The sequence below is a fragment of the Fusarium mangiferae genome (assembly GCF_900044065.1).
Source record: "Fusarium mangiferae strain MRC7560 genome assembly, contig: FMAN_scaffold014, whole genome shotgun sequence".
NCBI lineage: Eukaryota > Fungi > Ascomycota > Sordariomycetes > Hypocreales > Nectriaceae > Fusarium > Fusarium mangiferae.
In genome coordinates, this window is record NW_024573934.1 from 760448 (window position 1) to 778696 (window position 18249).

General features: G+C 50.0%; 8 protein-coding genes across 8 annotated transcripts; 2 read left to right on the forward strand and 6 right to left on the reverse strand.

Moving 5' to 3' along the window:
• Positions 1 to 30: 30 nt before the first annotated feature.
• FMAN_14944 (uncharacterized protein) lies at positions 31 to 2166 on the forward strand (the record flags this gene model as incomplete). The annotated part of the gene is made up of 2 exons (XM_041822740.1): positions 31 to 113; positions 159 to 2166. 2 exons carry the CDS (start codon positions 31 to 33, stop codon positions 2164 to 2166), a joined length of 2091 nt encoding a protein of 696 aa, XP_041688390.1.
• A 271-nt stretch (positions 2167 to 2437) lies between these two features.
• FMAN_14943 (uncharacterized protein) lies at positions 2438 to 5051 on the reverse strand (the record flags this gene model as incomplete). Its single annotated transcript, XM_041822741.1, has 9 exons — positions 2438 to 2904; positions 2955 to 3138; positions 3187 to 3362; positions 3410 to 3683; positions 3730 to 4274; positions 4319 to 4510; positions 4555 to 4673; positions 4726 to 4848; positions 4969 to 5051. The coding sequence occupies 9 exons, from the start codon at positions 5049 to 5051 to the stop codon at positions 2438 to 2440; spliced, it is 2163 nt and encodes a 720-aa protein (XP_041688391.1).
• Positions 5052 to 5861: 810 nt separating this feature from the next.
• FMAN_14942 (uncharacterized protein) lies at positions 5862 to 6946 on the reverse strand (the record flags this gene model as incomplete). Its single annotated transcript, XM_041822742.1, has 2 exons — positions 5862 to 6846; positions 6900 to 6946. The coding sequence occupies 2 exons, from the start codon at positions 6944 to 6946 to the stop codon at positions 5862 to 5864; spliced, it is 1032 nt and encodes a 343-aa protein (XP_041688392.1).
• Positions 6947 to 7844: 898 nt separating this feature from the next.
• FMAN_14941 (uncharacterized protein) lies at positions 7845 to 9229 on the reverse strand (the record flags this gene model as incomplete). The annotated part of the gene is made up of 2 exons (XM_041822743.1): positions 7845 to 8951; positions 9020 to 9229. 2 exons carry the CDS (start codon positions 9227 to 9229, stop codon positions 7845 to 7847), a joined length of 1317 nt encoding a protein of 438 aa, XP_041688393.1.
• A 1434-nt stretch (positions 9230 to 10663) lies between these two features.
• Positions 10664 to 12515, reverse strand: FMAN_14940 (putative delta-1-pyrroline-5-carboxylate dehydrogenase; the record flags this gene model as incomplete). Its single annotated transcript, XM_041822744.1, has 3 exons — positions 10664 to 10839; positions 10894 to 12313; positions 12366 to 12515. The coding sequence occupies 3 exons, from the start codon at positions 12513 to 12515 to the stop codon at positions 10664 to 10666; spliced, it is 1746 nt and encodes a 581-aa protein (XP_041688394.1).
• A 477-nt stretch (positions 12516 to 12992) lies between these two features.
• Positions 12993 to 13968, forward strand: FMAN_14939 (uncharacterized protein; the record flags this gene model as incomplete). Its single annotated transcript, XM_041822746.1, has 2 exons — positions 12993 to 13228; positions 13275 to 13968. 2 exons carry the CDS (start codon positions 12993 to 12995, stop codon positions 13966 to 13968), a joined length of 930 nt encoding a protein of 309 aa, XP_041688395.1.
• A 196-nt stretch (positions 13969 to 14164) lies between these two features.
• FMAN_14938 (uncharacterized protein) lies at positions 14165 to 15135 on the reverse strand (the record flags this gene model as incomplete). Its single annotated transcript, XM_041822747.1, has 2 exons — positions 14165 to 15045; positions 15093 to 15135. The coding sequence occupies 2 exons, from the start codon at positions 15133 to 15135 to the stop codon at positions 14165 to 14167; spliced, it is 924 nt and encodes a 307-aa protein (XP_041688396.1).
• Positions 15136 to 15825: 690 nt separating this feature from the next.
• On the reverse strand, positions 15826 to 17300 carry FMAN_14937 (putative aspartate aminotransferase, cytoplasmic; the record flags this gene model as incomplete). Its single annotated transcript, XM_041822748.1, has 2 exons — positions 15826 to 16621; positions 16675 to 17300. The coding sequence occupies 2 exons, from the start codon at positions 17298 to 17300 to the stop codon at positions 15826 to 15828; spliced, it is 1422 nt and encodes a 473-aa protein (XP_041688397.1).
• Between the last annotated feature and the right edge of the window lie 949 nt (positions 17301 to 18249).

Genomic DNA, 18249 nt, shown 5'->3' on the forward strand with positions numbered 1-18249 from the left:
ATCGCGTATTATCATAGTCCACATATCATCATGAAGTTTCTGCAACAAAATTCCCTCACACAAACGTCAATGTCTCAGCCAGATGAGGATGTCTCCCCGCCACTTCGTCACCCGTAAGTCTTTCCCGCGGTCGATAACACGAAGCTCACTTGTCACAGATATCTTACTGGCAACTTTGCTCCGATCCATCAAACAACAAATCTCACTCCATGTACATATAGTGGGTGCATACCGCCGGAACTGACTGGTGGTCAGTACGTTCGCAATGGCGGCAATCCCGTCAGCCACCAAGACCTTGGCAAAGATGCCCATTGGTTTGACGGTGACGGTATGCTCTCTGGCGTCGCGTTCAGGAAGACATTCACGGATGGCAAGGTTATACCAGAATTCGTCAATCAGTATATCTTGACGGATTTGTACTTATCCAGAAAGACGACGTCTGTTGCGTCGCCGATAATGCCAAGCATCACGACCCTGGTAAACCCGCTATCTACTATATTTCAGATCACATTCGCGACCTTCAGGACGATATTCCTCGTCATTCTCTCGAACTTACCTGGATCTCAACAAGCCATCAAGCGTATCAGTGTCGCCAATACTGCTGTCTTATACCATGATGGTAGGGCTTTGGCGACATGCGAAAGCGGGCCGCCCATGAGGATACAGCTTCCCTCGCTGGATACTGTCGGCTGGTTCGACGGTGTTAAAGCTGAAGGTGAGCCTGAGATATCTCAAGCCGGCAATGATGACTCTCCGTTCGGCGGTAGCGGGATCTTCAGCTTCATGAAGGAATGGACAACGGGGCATCCCAAGGTCGACCCCATTACTGGAGAAATGCTTCTTTATCACAACACCTTCATGCCACCATACGTGCACTACTCAGTACTTCCTAAGAGCAACGAAAAGGCGCCTGGGCACAGACTTGTGAATCAGCCGGTTTTGGGAGTATCTGGTGCTCGGATGATGCACGACTTCGGGGCATCTCGAAGTCACACTATCATCATGGATCTTCCTCTGAGCCTGGACCCTCTCAACACAATGAAAGGCAAAGAGGTTGTAGCATACGATCCGACGAAGCCTTCACGGTTTGGTGTGTTCCCGCGACATCAACCATCTAGTGTGCGGTGGTTTCATACAGCATCATGCTGTATCTTCCATACTGCGAATACTTGGGATTCTCAGTCCAGCGAAGGGGAAGTATCCGTTAATCTGCTTGCGTGTCGAATGACTTCTTCTACGCTAGTGTATACAGCGGGGAACATTCGGCCACCAGTGAGGTCTAGGTGTACCCAATCACGGGTCTGGTCAGACGAGAAGGAAGAAACAGCTTGCAGATATAAGGAGGCCCCTAGCCTTGAATCACCAGGTGAAGCAACGGGTTTGGCCGACTACTTTCCCATCACCGCAGAGTCCGACGACTACGACCAATGCCGGTTGTACTACTACGAATTCGAATTGGCGATGGGATCCCGAAACCACGTCAAGAGCCAGTGGGCTCTCTCAGCGATACCTTTCGAATTCCCGGCAGTGCGCCCAGACCGAGAGATGCAAGAAGCTCGGTACATCTATGGCTGCAGCACATCAACTTCCTGTTTCGGAGTTGCTCTCGGACGGGCTGATAAGGTAGATCTTCTCGTCAAGGTGGATGCCAAGACCCTCATCCAACGTGGGAAGAAGATGAACACTACATCCATCACTGGGTGCGTCGATAGACGTTCAGTCAGCGAGATCATTCAAGACAAAGAGGAGGACGATCCTATAAACATATTCCGTCTTCCACCAAACCACTACGCCCAAGAACCGCGGTTCGTTCCTCGAGCTTGTTCAACTGAGGAAGACGATGGATATCTGCTCTTTTACGTCTTCGACGAGTCTCAACTCCTGCCGTCTGGCGATTGCCCTCCTTCTGCTAGATCTGAGCTTTGGATTCTCGATGCTAGGAACATGCGTGATATAGTGGCCAAGGTCAAGCTTCCGCAACGAGTGCCATATGGTCTGCATGGAACCTGGTTCTCTAGTCAAGATATCGAAGGTCAACGGGCTGTCGAGTCTTTGAGAAGTTTGGAAGGAGTGCAGAGGAAGAAGGAAGAATGGGTTAATGGTGGAGGACAGATAAGGAAGTCGTGGATGGTATTACGAGAGAAGTTGGAGAGAGCTGTTGGATGATGGATTTCTGGGTTTTGAGAACGATTCACTTTCACGATACCCTGTCGCGAGCTTCTCAACACTGTTTTGTAACTTGCAACGTTTTTCAGTATGTTTATACGACTTTTATCCTTGTAATACATAATAAGCATATCCAACTACTCAGAAAGCTTGTAAGGCTCCCCCGAGGTTCTAACTGCATGCAAGTCCAATCACCCTTCCATTACGCATAAACTCGTATTACCATGATTACCTAAACTCCAGCAGTGTCCCATAAATTGTCCCAACTCTTTCACCAAATATCATGTTCCATCATTGTGTGCGATAGAAACTCAGTATCGCTGTTCGCAATCGAATTCGCCATATCGATCATCTGTGCGGTCGTGAACCACGCATCCATCCCCAGATCATCCATACCTGGCAACATTGAAGCCATGGTCTCATTATCATCGTTCAAATCATTCAGACTACCTTCGCCCTCGCCAATCGTCCCTCCAATGATCTGTCCATCAATTGGAACCGGTGTTGTGTCGGATTGTTCACGCGGTAACCGTCCCAACATATCGTCAAGCTGCTGCAACTCCGACCTTCGAAACATGGCGATGAGATTACCCTTACTTGTCATCTCGTTGAAGATAATATGGGTTTTATGGCGGAATGTAGCATCGTATTCTGAGAATCGGGGATCAAGAACGGGTGCGATGAGGAGGTTGAAGCTTGACACGAGGAGCGACTCGAGATCGAAAGGGAGAAACGCTTCTGGAAATTCGTTAGTATTTGTGTTTGACGAGATCAATCTCTTGATTTACCAAGCAGACCTTGACTTTGCAAACAGCCAAGAATGTTGATCATCTGGTAGGAAGAGTCGATACACATCTTGATCAGGTTCCAGACAGTTTGGGATGAGTTGAGGGCTTCTGTTATGGAGTCAGGGGTTTCGAAGCGGATTTTGAGGAAGCATAGTAGTAGAGGTCTTGTTGCGAGGACGATGCACTGCAGATGTCAGCACAGGTCGTTTGCATCCAGAAAAAATGATGTTACCTGATGATATAGAGTGTGGAGGTACCCTGCTACCCTTGAAACGCCGTTTACCGCTTTATCTGCACCTAATGGAAACTGCTGTTGTAGTTCATCTGCAAGACCGGCGATGTTCTCGAGCACCTTCTTAGTGCTGAGTAGGAACTTCTTGTTCAGCCGGCCATTCGCTCCATACACTCCTAGCATCCAATTAGCCTTGTTCATTGAACTGAGGGTAACTTCGTACCTCTCCCGACCGATGCAATGGTTCTGCAAAGTCTAATCTGCATGTGAAGCGCCGCCACTCGTTGTGTTGACCCATCAAAGTGCGGGAGCTGGTGATGAATGTCATCGTCATGAACGGATTGCGGTAGACCCATCAGAGATGTCATCTCGCGGTCTAATACATAAACAGTCCACCATATCCTTCGGCTTCGTTCAACAATGCGATCTCCTAGTTGATCTACTGGCATGTCGGTGTGCATTCCTTGCCCGAGCGCAACTCTCATCGCTTGTCCAATCTGTCGAAGGTTAGCCAAAGCCAGCGAAGCACAATGGAGAGCGTACAAATCCATGTGAAGAGTGTCTATAGTCAAGAGACTCAAAGTATAAAGCTATACAACATAAGATCTCCGTCGATATCAGTGGTTGGTAAACAAGGATATGAATGCTTGGTAGAAGTCGGAGGGCCGTGACAAAATAATCAGCGCCAGGAGGTCTCTTTGCTTGGTAGTTGTTGTTTTCGGCAAAAGCTTTGCCAAAAGCGAGGATGAGAAGGAGGTGGATGTATGGCAGGTCCGCAGCTGCGATATGACTACTCGGATCCGCGTAGAATTCGTGGAGATAAGCCATGAACGTCTCTTCATCAAACAGATGAAATAGCTGACCGCAGTGAAATTTGACTGTGTTGATTAAGAAGACTGCATGGTCAAGACTGGGCATAACCGGCGGATCCAGCGCTGGAGTGATTCGAGAGCCGTCCCATCCAAGGTCGTACGCTAAGCCATCGAATAGTAGGTTGTCGACTGAGATAGGGCTTTGGTGGATGTATTCGTGAGTGAGACTGAGGACGCGTCGGGTGAAGGACCAGTTTGATGACGTTCCGAGATAGACTGATATATCAGCTGAAGCTCTGTTGAAAGTGATGAGTACTTACATTCTCGACCTTGCGCCGATACCATAAACTTGGATTGCCCAGATGACAAGGGATTGACCAGGGCAGACGCGATGGGGTCCAATCCCTTCCCGCTGCTATTGGTACTGCTATGACTTCCGAGCAGCGAGTCCTCAGTGGGAAGCGAAGCAGAGACATTGCCACCAGGCGATGGTAGATGCGGTGGTGGTTCAACTGTCGCCATTAGCAATGACTCTCCATCGGATCATCAAACAAACCTGAATCAGAAGGTCCTCCAGCATTTATGTTCGTATCCAAAGACCCGGGCGTGATATACTCGGCCGTCCCAGTACTCGATTGACTCGTCGCAGCGCGTTGCTGTAAATCTAGAATGAACCTTGAAAAGCCATCAACGTCATGTCGCAAAGAGTCAATCGCGCTGAGCTTACCCACGCGTGACGAGAACCTTTTGATCGCGTTGATCAAACTCGCATGATAATTTGCGCTTCTTGCACGCGTCGCAAGGATGCGAACCTGAGCATTTTATTTTCTGCTTGCGGCAGCGCGAGCATCTATCCCCTGTCAGTAATCTGTCCTCCCAAATGTTGATGGTGCTCGGTGAGTGAGGTGAGGTTGACGTTGCAAGGTGAGGGGAAACTCAGTGCGGATGCAGGGCTCAGCGCCGTACTCACGCATTATCAGATCTCTTGGAAACGCGACCCGATCCTGCAGTCGTACCAGATGTTTTCCGTGCATGCGTCGATCCAGGCGCCATTGCAGCGAATCGTATGATGAGAGAACAAAGACACTGATGAGATGGAAAGAAATTGTTTCGGTGGTTGGCGGGGAAGAGAAGGTTTCGTTAGCTTGACCTCGAAGCGCTGCAGCGGTTTTTTGCCCCTGCTACAGTGTTGGGGTTAGAGCAGCCGCCACTGGGTCACGAGTATTATGCTCTAAAGGGTAAAAAAAGACGAATTGCTGGGGGAATAATCGGGAATGAAGATATTTCAGAAGGAGAAAGGAAGAAGACGGTGGTATGCGGGGTACAAATCGCTATCTTTTTACTCTAATAAGTGAGTGGTTGAGTTTTGGGGGCTTCCACCAAGTGGAGGTGCACTGATGATAACGACTTTGCAGTGGGACAGATGCTGGGTGTTCGCCGTTTTTTGATAGCGGATTAGGCTTTGACCCTGGTCGCTTTAGTCAGGCTAGAACATGGGGAAACGATAATCGAAGCACCGTGCACTTGACCACGGCCTTCCCGGATGGGTTGGGTTGGGCATGTCACACAATCGACGCAACAGGTCCACTGATGGTGCATGGGGGATGGACGTTGGATATGCATTCGTCCCAATACGTTGACGTTTGACTCATGGAAACGTGATGGAAGTATTCGCCATTGTTCTCCCGCCGTTCTGCAGGTTGACCATCACATCAATCCTTGCATCTAACAGTACAGGGGACATTCTTGGTTCAGGAACCGGGGTTTCTCCCAAAGCCGTCACGTCACCTGCATATCTCACAAGTCTTTTCTCATGTCATTAACAGCTCTATTATTCTCAATGCTTACACTTTTCCCCTCTATCTAGTTAAGACGTCCCTTGACCCGATCCGTCCAAGTCTTGAGCAACTCTTCCTCCTTGTCACCCGCCTCCTTCATGATACTCTTAACACTAGTCTTCACCGCCTCACCAACGGGCTCGTAAGGATGTCTTGGGGCCAACTTCTCCTCGGCCCCTTCGACACCCGCCAGTCTTGCCGAAAACACAGCAACAGCGTACTTTGTGGAAGCAACGCCCGCTTTGCAAGGTCGCTCAGCAAGAGCAGCAAGTTGTTGCAGCTTCAGCGCTTCGTCGAACTTTCCCTCTTTGTACAAAGCGTAGATCTTCGATGTCAGAGTTGGGAAGACGTTGGCGAACGCTGCCACGCATCCTACACTGCCGGCTGCTAGACCACCAATGAGGAAGTCGGATTGACCACCGTATGTAGAGAATTCTGAAGAAGGGATTTGAGCTGCGAGACGAGTGATCTTTCCAACGGAGCCACAGGTCAATTTCACGCCGACAACGTTGGACTTTCCGCTAGGATGAGACTTCTTGCTCTCCTCGTAAATCTGGACAATCGTCTCAGAATCGATATCGACACCGTTCGTCACACCAGGAAAGTTATAAATAACAACAGGCAAAGGCGACTTCTTCGCAACCTCCGAAAAGAAGCGCTTAACAACATTCATGCTCGTCGCCTTGCCAAAGTACGCAGGAGGCAGCACGAGGAGATAGTTCGCGCCAGCCTTGTGAGCATCTTCAGCAAGCTCCAGAGTCTGCTTAGTTGAGTGAGCTCCGACACCGGCCATGAGGGGAAAGTCGGGGCCGATTGTCTTGCGGGCGAGGGCGATGAGCTCATAGCGCTCTTCGCGGGTGAGGAGGAAGGCTTCGGCGTTGGAGCCCATCACGATAAGGCCGTTTAGGCCGGAGTCGGCGAGGTGGGCAAAGTATTTTGCTTGAGAGGCATGGTCTACTGTGTCGTCTGAGTGGTTGAAGAATGTGACTGCTGGACACCATACTCCGGGGCTGGGAATGTCAGTATGCGATGGTGATGATGGGGCTTCCAGATGGAGGCTTACCTGGGAACATGGGGCTGTTGGGAGGGTGCAGGGTTGAGGGAGCCCATGATGCTGGTATTGGGTATGTAATTGATGAATTAATTTAGGAATAAAACGTAACTTGTTGTTGGTGATGTCTCAATTGATGATAATATTTGACTCAATCGTTGTTCTTTAAAAGCATGATGATAATCACCTCCTCATCTGAAGTGGGGTTGTATCGCGAATCTGTTCCGAAGTGTCGAAGGCCGCTCCGAATATGGAGGGCTTCAGTGGTTGCAACTCTGCGTCTCGGCCCCGGGAACCCGTCCGCTGTGATCGGTAGGGCTGCCGATGATTACTATGGACCTGAAAGCCAGCTCTGGCCACTCATATCCTACGAACGCTCGGGCGTGTCGGCCGAGTCACTTCGGGGCTGCCTCCATTCTCAAGTAAATATGCTGAGAAGGCAAAAAATCTGATGACTCGATATTCTCTCTATGTTCTAGAAGCCTTCGAGAACTGATCAAATTTGTATTGTTCGTTCTTGTTCTTTGGGCACGGTTGACGTTCGGTTTTTCGACACCGATAAAAGATCTGGGCTGATCTGCTTACCCTGGAATTGCGTCCGGCATAAATGCACGAATATGAACAAGTTACGAGGCTACACGGTCGGGTATTTATCTTAAAATGAGAGAGTATAGAATGTTATATTTTTCTGTATTTCAATACTTATAGAAATAAAAACTTGAATGGAAACGTTCTCATAGTAACAAAGATATGGAAAGAGCTTACCTCTTTAGCCATGGCCGCCGCATACCCGTGCCGACAGACCAGCTACACCTCACAGTAACGAATAGCTGAGTTGATACCATAAGAGTTTTAAATGATAGTAGTATATTATTACTCACATCAGCTAACTGTACCGCCGTTGTATCTAATTGGTGCTGAAAAGAAAAGACCCCGGAAAGACCAACTGCCGGGCCATTAGAGCTTGGTCTGACCAACAGGCTGTATATCCACAAGTTCAGTCGAGTTACCAAGTCTCCAGCTCACAGCGCCGCCCCAATCACCCTTGCCTTCATCGGTCTTGGGGTTCTTCCACCTCCATCTCGCCTCAGGCTGCTCTCCCTTCTCTGACTGCAACAGATTCTTCACAAACCCGCCAAAGATGGGGAAGAACTTGAACCCATGACCACTATCTCCAGACAAGAATAGCACCGATGAAGACGTGTTGGGCACGTAGTCGATGATAAAGTCCGAGTCGGCTGTATCAGCGAACCAGCAAAGTGTCTTCTTCACGAACGGCCTGTCAGCGAACTGAGGTAGGGTCTGTCGCACAAGCTCACGGAGCTGCTTCTCATCACCCTCGGGTAGGAAGGCACTCTGCTTTAAATCTGTAGGTGCATGCGAAATTCCAGTCTTGGGATCAGTGTTGATGAAGCCACCGCCCATGGGACATAGCTTGAGGAGATTGGTCTTGGGATCGGGCTCGAAGAAGAAGCCGAGATCGCGTGCGTATGTCACTGGGATACCCCGAAGAGCAGATGTCTCGTCGTCGGTCAGATGTAGGTGAGCCACAGACCATGACTTTGCGACGAGTTGTTTGCCAATCTCTGGGACAAGCTTGGCACCAGCCGCACCGACAGAGACGATGACCAGATTAGAGGGGTAAAATAGCCCGCCAGTGGTTTTGACGCCCTTTGCTTTGCGACCACACGAAGTCTTCTCGTAGACGATCTCAGATACAGCGCCTGCTGCACCAAGGATATACTTCACGCCTTGGGCCCGCGTCGCCAGAAAAATGGACTTCAACGCGTTACCTGAGTGCGCGTAACCATCGAACCTATTAAAGTACCCGTTCCACCCAGGAAACGCGCTGTCCTTGTACTGCCAAACAGCATCTGCAATATCCTTCTGGCTATCAAGTGGCGAAAGATGAGATCTCATGCGAGGGTCGCGCTCCGCAGCAGCGCGGAATCGATTGAGCGTGTCAAGCGCTTCTTTGGGTGCTTTGCCAGAAACACAGTGCAGGAAGCCTACTTGGTGGAAATGCGGAGCGAACAGGGGAGTCTGCCAGGCCTCAATTGCTTTCTAATTGGTCAACGGGTCAGTAATGGTCCAGTAAAGTTTGAAGTTGGGGTAATTGGGGGACAACTTACCACTGTGAGATCTTGGTACAGAGGGTCTTCGTATTCTGCGCGCACGATTTTGTTGAGATCATTTGCAGCAGACCATCGAGAGGGGATCTCTTCATCTTTGTCGAGGACGGTAATGTCCTTGTAGCCTGCTCTGAGGAGGTGCACGACTGTTGAGAGGCCAAAGGCACCGCCTCCAACGATAAGGATCGGTTCAGATTTGGAGACGCTCATGGCTGCACACTGGAAAGAGAATTGAAGCTATTGCTGATAAGACCGAAGTAATTGAGGCGTCATTCTATAAGTATTCACCCATTCCGAGACTCCAAACGCATCGTCGTTCGATATCCGGCCAGCACCGTCTCGTGATGCGCCTACGCTTAACGCCTTTCCACCATCCGAAGCATCAACAATAGCCAGAAATGCAAAAATAGGCTGGCGACGCCGCCAATGCGACACCGGGAGACGTCCCGATGCTGATACCAGAATGATTGGCACTGAGAAAACTGTACGCTATTTTAGCGCTATCGTCTCCCCATCCGTGCTGAAGTGGAGTCTGGCTGGAAGGTTAGCGTAGCCGCAAGTGCAACCCGACGATCTTTGATTACGGTTTTGGCGCTCTTGGGTCTGGTGACGACGCGCATTATCTGGACTCAGCTGATACCAAGGTTCGGGAGTTGATTACAGCCGTTATCGGAGAGTGTTTATCGCGGGGGTCTGTTGGAAGCCGTTTACCGGCATGGGTGCATGCATGACTGACACTGGGGTGAAGCTAGGATAAGCCGACATGATTCTCCATGGCAGATGGATACCAACAGTGACCCGCATTCTCTCCAGTCTTGATAGTGAAGTGAGATGTTAAGATAAGATAAGAGAAACGACAGAAGGGAAGACATACCATCAGTAAGAGTGGAAACATCTTTCTTGGTTCTATACCAATACTGCGAATTGCTGTCAGTCCTCGGCTTCTAAACCCGAGACCAATTCCTGTGAAGAACCCTTCCAGAACACTTCGGCGAACATCACAGCAAACTTCTAGAATATCTCTCAGGCACAAGTATGCAAGATAGACAGACCCTGTACCCTTAACGCCGTTAAAGAAACCTTGGGTTGAACATAGCGTGGATGCATGTGCCAATCAAGACCTCCATGCCGTCCTGCGGCCTGAGACCAAGACGGCATTTATCGAGCAACCAATTAAATGACTGCATATAATCCGATGAAGGGTATTGTGGCTTATAAAAGCTTAGCTGCTAGCTTGTCTGCGGTTTCTGACATACTATCTAGTATGTTGTTGATCTGGTTATCAGCAGAGCATCGTCAAGAGGATCGAACGAATCCGCGTGCATGACGAGCTTCAAATTCAAGCGTAATCAAGTGAGAAACTACGAGACAGATCATAGGACCTTTGTAAAGATTTGTCTTGGGATGGTAAAATAGTTGGTAGAGCCTCAAGACAGCCTCAAGACGCGTATACGAACCAATTGCGTGGACATAAATGCACGAGCATTGATAAGACCGTCTTAAAGTCTCGTAAGTTCTCTATCCATTAGTTACCCTCATTTGCGATCACTTGTAGTCAAGTATAAGGTCAAGAAAGTGTTCATTAAAAGTTCATTAAATTCAGTTTTTAGCTTTTGGTACAAATCTAGATAGGCTATGCTAAGTCTATTGGGTGTTGGAAGGATACAAGAACTCCTCAAGCTCAAAGAACTCCTCCTTGACGAGACGAGGAGACACAAATCGTCGAAGCATGTCAGGGCTACCAGCTCGGTCGTTGGTACCAGAGCTGCGAGCACCACCGAAAGATTGCTGGCCGATGAGAGCAGCAGTTGTCTTGCAGTCTGTAACTTGTTAGTATTGTGTGAAAAAAAAGTCATACGGAGGGGAGGACTTACTGAGGTAGAAGTTACCAGCAGAGTAGCGAAGAGCATCCTCAGCTTCACGGAGGGCAGCACGGTCTTGAGCAAAGACGGCACCAGTCAAGGCAAGGCCACCGCCATTCTCATCAATGTTCTTCAGCATAGGAGTGAAGTCAGAGTCCTTGTAGACATAGACTGCAAGAACAGGGCCGAAGATCTCCTCGTTGAAGAGACGGTGATCAGGCGAGTCAACCTGGTAAACAGTAGGCTTGACAAAGTATCCAACGGAACCATCGTACTTTCCACCAGCAATGAGCTTGACCTGAGGATCCTTGTTGCTCTCATCAATGATCTTCTTGATCTTCTCAAAAGACCGGCCGTGGATGACAGGGCCCATGAAAGCCTCGAAATCCTTGTCTGGGCTACCTTGGGTAATGTCCTTCATCTTCTGCTGAATGAGAGAGAAGAACTCCTTGGCCTTCGACTCGGGGATATAGGCGCGAGAAGTAGCAGAGCACTTCTGACCTTGGTACTCAAAGGCACCTCGGATGGTGTGGTTGACGACGTTGTTGATATCGGCAGAGGGGTGAACAAGGTGGAAGTTCTTTCCAGAGGTCTCGCCGACAACGCGAGGGAAATCGCGGTATCGCTTCTCAGCAATACCCTGACCAATCTTTCCATAGATCGAGCGGAAAACCTCTGAAGAACCAACAAAGTTGAGACCAGCGAATTCGCGATGCGCAAGGACAGTCTCGGTGATCTCGGCGGCGTCGCCAGGGACGAATTGGATAACATCCTTGGGAAGACCGGCCTCCTGGAGGATCTTGTAAATGATGGTGCTGGGGTGAATGTTGTACTGCGAAGGCTTCCAGAGGACAACGTTGCCGAGAATAGCGGGTGCGATGAGGTTTCCGCCGATGGCAGAGAAGTTGAACGGAGAAACAGCGTAGATGAATCCCTCAAGAGGTCGGTAGTCGATGCGCGTCCAAATACCGTCTGTTCCACGCTCAGGCTGCTTGCTCATAATCTCAGCAGCGTAATGGCCAGCCAGACGGAAGAAATCCGCCAACTCAGCCGCAGCATCGATCTCACCCTGCCAAACATTCTTTCCCTGCCCCAACATCGTCGAAGCGATAAGCTCATATCGATACTTTGTGGTAGCAAGTTCCGCGGCGCGCTGGAAGATAGCAGCACGGTCGACGAACGGTGTGTTTTGCCAGTCCTTCTTCGCCTTGAGGGCAGACTCGATAGCAGCACTGACTTGCTCCTTTGAAGCGAGGGGGTAGTTTGTGAATGTTGTGGCGTGTTCTGCGGGGAGGACTTGGTCTTCGTTGGCGTGAATCTTTTGGGACACGCCGTTGAAGATGATTTCACTCTTTAGAGGGAGCTGAGAACGGAGTTTCTTGAGGGCTGCTTCTACCTTTGCGCGCTCAGGCGAGTTCTTTGTGTATGTGGGCTAAACAGTCAATATCTGAGAAACGATTGCTTTGGAGAGTAAGTTAACTCACATTGGGCTCATTGCGAGCGGCGGGGAGTCTGAAAGGCACAATCGTAGCATTGCCTCGCCTCTGCAGTGAAATCGCAGGTGTCGAAGCACGAACACGGCAGAGAGGAGTCAAACGACCCTTTGACGTCAAAGCACGAACTGAAGAAGCCATCTTGTAGTATGAGGAAATGCGATCTCGTACTGTACAGCTGCAAGTTTGATATGATGAATAGAGAAAAACGTAAACAGATGCGCTTCTGCTGGGCGTTTTTATGTTGACATCACAACCTTATCCCACTGAAGTCGGGGCTGCAACCGAAACTTTTTAGTGGAGTGGAGGGGTTGATTCAGTTACCCCTCACAGCGCTAAAATGGAAGTTAAGCCACTTTTTGGGACCGGGCGGGGGGCCGACAGTGTCACAAGACGCTGGAGGCGCTGCACGGGAGGGACACCGATGGGGGGTTTTTGGTGGTGGGGTTTGGTGAGTTTAGAAGGGTCGGTTGAGGATCCCGTGGTGTCGGTTTGGCCGTGCGATGGTGTTGGCGTAGCTGTAGTTGTACTGATTGGGAGGGATGGCTGGGCTTGAGGGACAGCTCCCGGCATTTGCTGGCTTGGGTAGTTGTTCTTCTGGAACGCTATCATTCTTACATGGTGCTGCATCTTATCAAACATCGCGACACCAACACCCTGAGAGAGCCTTACCTGCAAACCACTGTTACTGTCTTTTGCCCTTCAAACTTGACACCATACCTCATGGAAAAACACCAGGATGTCGCTGAAACAACATTCAGTCGCAGCCATTTATGGAAGCCCATCGTTGGGGATATAGCAGCAGCCGCTATCTCTGCAACTCTAATAACACCAGTAATCACAGTGATTGACCAGTATGTCTCATTACCTCTCACCAAAAAGCCCACTAACAAGCTCCAGATCTATGGTAGAGAAGGTTTCTTTCAACAGACCTCTCACACAGGGCATGAAAGTTCACAGCTTGAACGCTATCAAACATCCAGGCCGCTTCATTTTCAGCAGTGCGTTCGGCTACGTCTGGACTCTATACGGAGCGACGTACGCTGTATCAAATGCATCAGATACGCTCGCTCATGAGTTTCACAAAGCTGCTGTTGGAACAATCACTTTTGTCAATACGATGATAGTAAATGTTCCTCTTGGCGTGCTGAAAGATGTGCGCTTTGCTCAAATGTTCAGTGCTTCAACAACGCCGACTGATAAAGTCGCCCCTGTCGTCAAGCCTGGCGTACCTCGAGCCGCTACAGCTACGTTTCTCATGAGAGATGCCATCACGATCTTTGGGTCGTTCACGATGGCACCCTGGCTATCATCTCTCATACCTGACAGCTTATCGTCAAGCCCGCACTCCAAGGCGATCATATCACAGCTGACAGTACCCATATTCTCACAATTCTTCGCTACCCCAGTTCACCTGCTTGGGCTGGATTTGTATGCCCGACCGCGGGGAATACCATGGGTTGAGCGTTCGGCACAGATCCGGAGGGACCTGTTCTCAGCCACAATACTGCGGTCTCTGAGAATCATCCCGGCTTTTGGAGTAGGGTGTGTGGCGAACATGGAGGCACGGTCAAGGTTTCATAAGCTGTTATAGGTAAAGCTTCTAGAAGATCCATTGGTTTGGCGTGTAGAAAGCAAAGCAGGTACAGGAATGCACACAGAACGGGAAGACTAGTATAGTAGATCGGAGATAATTTGCACTTTATAAACAGTCCAGCTGGGGAAAAGGGAGGAGGCGTCTGGTTCTTTGGTATACAATACTTCCTATCAACTACCATTCCTAGCTAAATCTATGAAGTAGGCCGTGTATCATTGACATGGGTAGTAGTCTCCATCAACCTTGCCAGAGTGACCGCTTCCCGTAGCGCGCGTCCAAGATGGCCCCTGACTCCCGCTTCTTCTAGAACCATGATTCCTCCGATAGTACAACCTTCAGGCGAAGTCCCCTGGTCTCTCAAATCCCCCGGTTGCAGTCCACTCTGAAGCATTGCAGCTGAACCCCTCATGGATTGGTAGATCATAGTCTGCGCAGTAGCCCTGGGTACACCAACGGCCACGGAGGCATCGATGAAGGCGTCGCAGATGATAGCCCACATTGCTGGGGTAGACCCTCCAACGGCTGTAGTGGCGTTCATGAGACGGGGAGCAACTTCGGTGGTTCTGCCGATGGTGTTGAAGAGGTTCTTGGTAAGATCCATAAGCTCTGCTGGGACTTGAGGCTCGGTAGGCGATTTCTCAATGGCGATGAGACCCTCTGAGACCATGCATGCGATATTGGGCAGGGTACGAATAACCCAAGCTCTGCCAGAGGCGTTCTCTTTGGTAGTCTCGCTTCCGTAGAGTGTTGATTCGAGCTTTTCTTTTGTCCAGCCAGCAGCTACACTGATGAGAAGCTTGCCTGACAAAGCATCGCGAATACCGTCTTGGGTGAGAACGTCGGCGATGTCAGCTGGGTCAACGCCCAAGACTATCACGTCGCCGTTCTGAACAGCTTTGACATTGTCGCCACGAGACACAGTCAAAATGCTGCTGTACTCTGAGAACTGTTCATTAAGCTTTGACTGAGATCCTTCTGATCGCACGCAAGCGATGATCTTTGTGAAAGGCAAATCTGTTTTGCCGTCTTTGATGGCAGGAAGCAAATTCTTCACAATAGGTTTTGTGATGTTTCCTGTAATCGTCAGTCCAAGAACTGCAAAATCATTGGGGTCATCTTACCTGTTCCCAGAATGGTGAGTGTGGCATTGCTAAGACCAGCCATGGTTGCGATATCTGTCGTGACAGGGGACACGATTGAATGCTGTGAATTATAATGTCTTATTCGCCGAACGATCAGACAAATTGTAGCCTACCAGGGAAGCTTATACACATAAGATAGGCAGCCTATCTTGTGACCTCACACGAAGAAATAGACCAAACCACGACTGGAAAGACGTTGACAAGTCGTGCAGATGCAGGAATGTTATCTCTTTGTTTTGATGAGGGGTAGTATCAACGGGAGTGCTGCCGATGAATGATGCTGAACCGTGGGGTAGAGCTAAGCTCCGCATTTACAGTGGGTTACAGGGCAGGGCTACGGGACCCTCACCGGCGCCACTCGATGTGCGATGGAACACGTTTCAGTGCTCGTGACACTTTCCAAGATGGAGGAATTGAGTTTCTGGGTGAGATACCCCACTTTGTCAGTGCCGACAGCATTTACAAGGATTGGGAATGTGTCATTGACAAGAGAGAGATCTGCATGGATAAGAAGAGGCGTGCGAGGTGCACTGCACTAACATCCAGTGTTATCTCCCAGCTGAGACATTCTAGCGCTATCAGAGCGGTGAATGATAGAGCATCCCTTGCAAGTCAACATTGAGATTGAACGAATACACGATGGCACAGATCAAATTCTGGATTGAATTCCATTCTTAACTAATAATTCTTTGTAATTACAAACACTTTTCGCCTATCGCCAGAAAGCCAACCGTCTCCAAAGCTCGCTCTTCAACGCCGAATACTCATCCAGCGTTCGCGCAGCAGCATCCCTATTCTCCATAGCCCTCCTCGTGAGATAAGCCATGCACTCCGGAAGCGTACCCCACGTAGTGCACTTATAAACCTCGGGAGCCACCCCCGCATCGTCCTTTAGCTTCAGCAGCCCGAAGCTAACCTCGTCCGACATGCCATGGAGCTGCGCAAACTTGACCGGCACAGTCGGAAGACCCGCCTTGGTGCGCTCCTGGTGCGTTTCGTGAGCTTTGACCAGCGACTCTTTGTTGTGGCTGGCTAGGAGGAGCTGTGCGGAGGGGAAGGGCTTGCTTGTGCCGAAGGAGCGGAATTCTTGATGGAGAACACCCTGGGCGATTTGGTTGTACGAGTCGTCCGTGTCTTGCTTTGTGTCGTGGATTAGGGAGCGGGGATCAGAGGCCATGTATGCGCCGCGAACGACCTTGACGCCCAGTGTGAAGCCCTTGTCAAGAGCAGCTTGGAGATGCTTGGCCAGAGTGTCATGGGTGCTCTTGAGATAGGCTTGGTAGGTATTATAGAGAACGACCTTGCCGTCCGTGTTGAACTTTTGCTGGAGTTCCATGCCGAGACGGAAAATGCCCCATTGGTAGTGCTGTGATTCAGCGTCGATGAGAATGTATGCGCCGCGGTCTTTGCACTTTTGTGCGATCTCGTGGCTAGCGTCGACGAATTGCTTGGGGAGTTCGGTGCCGTTGGCGAAAGCGTCGCAGACTCCAGGTCCAGCGCCCGTCATTCTGGTAGTCTGTTAGTATGCGATGCGGTGAAGAATAGAGATATCTCGACTTACTTGACAGCCAATTGATCTCCCTCGCGGAGTAACTCAACAGTCCTGACAGTTCCCTCTCTCCAGGCCTCAATGTTCTCGCACCACTGAGACTCATTCGAGCTCGAAGATTCGATACCAAATCCCTGATCTTTGCCAGTCTTGGCATCAAAGACAGTCTCCTTCGCAAATGTGAGAATTGTTCCTTTGAATCCCATATCCTGCAATGACTTCATAGTGCACTGCGTCTCAGCGCCAGTCTCACCAGCGCAGAACTGTTTGTAAAACGTATGCTTCAGCAAGCTTCGCAGTAGCGGGTTGCGATCAACATTGAAGAGATATGGGTTCGCAGGGTTGGAGAGCTTCTGAAGAAGATGTAGCGAAGGGATGAGGAGCCATGGTCTTGATGATATGGAATTGACCAGGAGAGAGCGGTAGAGAACTAGGGGAGGGAGTTCTGAAAGTGGTGATTCTGCGCCTTTGGCGACGGGTGTGTTTGTGCGTGTCGCCTCAAGCGCTGCTGCGGCGTTGGTGGAGGAGTAGCGAGCGAGCGCGATGAGGCTATCGCGCCGCACTCGCGAGGTAGGGCGGAGTGTGAGGGTAAGGCCTTGAGCGGCGCGTGAACGAGTAGTAGTTGAGAGTGTTGTCATGTCAGGCACTGAAAGTCTCTTCGCAAATTTTACTGTGCTGATGATGACTGCGTTGATGTGAAGGGAAGAAAAAGGCAGTGACGGTGGTAGTGATAAGATGTGCATTTTTGAAGTGAAGCATCATAACCTTATCATCTATTTGACTTGGAACCCCCCAACTCACGCGGCTCTAACAACCTTTTGGCCACACCCTATCGGCACCCTAACCGATACGCGTTTCCCTTTGAACAAACACCGCGGGGAAGCGGGGTAATTCGTCACATGGACATCTTATCGGTGTCTTTTTTTACTTCCATTATCTTTAGCGAGGTGCATTGGAGGTCTAGACTTGGAAGCGGGAGAGTTTCCCGATGGTTTTGGCTAACCCCACTTTGGTCACGTATCACAAGAGACATGCTAGCTACGGGAATGACACCGTTGGTCCTGGGATCTTATCACATCTGGAGAAGTTAGTCCACATGCGGTAGCTGGGGGTCAGGGCGTGATAGGCCATGCATCGGCTTCTCCTGGCGAAGGGTAGGGGTTGGGAGCTTGGGTCTCGGGTTTGTGGTACGCTAGAAGCCGTCTTGCATATTCTAGTTTATATCGGAGCTCTGACCGGCGTGGGATGGAATTGGATACGAGGGTCTGTATGGTGAAGGATACATTGGGGTTGGTGGAGAGCGGTTATGGACGGATCTTGTTCTGCGCCAGTGACCTTGGAACGTGCAATGAGTTTAGGGGTCGTGTTGTTGTCCTGTGTTCTTTTGTGATCTGCATGTTCTCGAAGTATCTGAGGAGCGCGAGGTCCGATGCGGAGTATCCAATCTGTTATCTGCTGGTTGATCGTCGATGGCGGACCGGGAGCACCGATGACAAGCCCTCCTTTAGAGCTGGCTGAGTTGCAGTCGGAACAGCTGAAGGAGAGCATTTGCCTTGTGGTGGATTGTTTTACACTTCTCTTGAAACC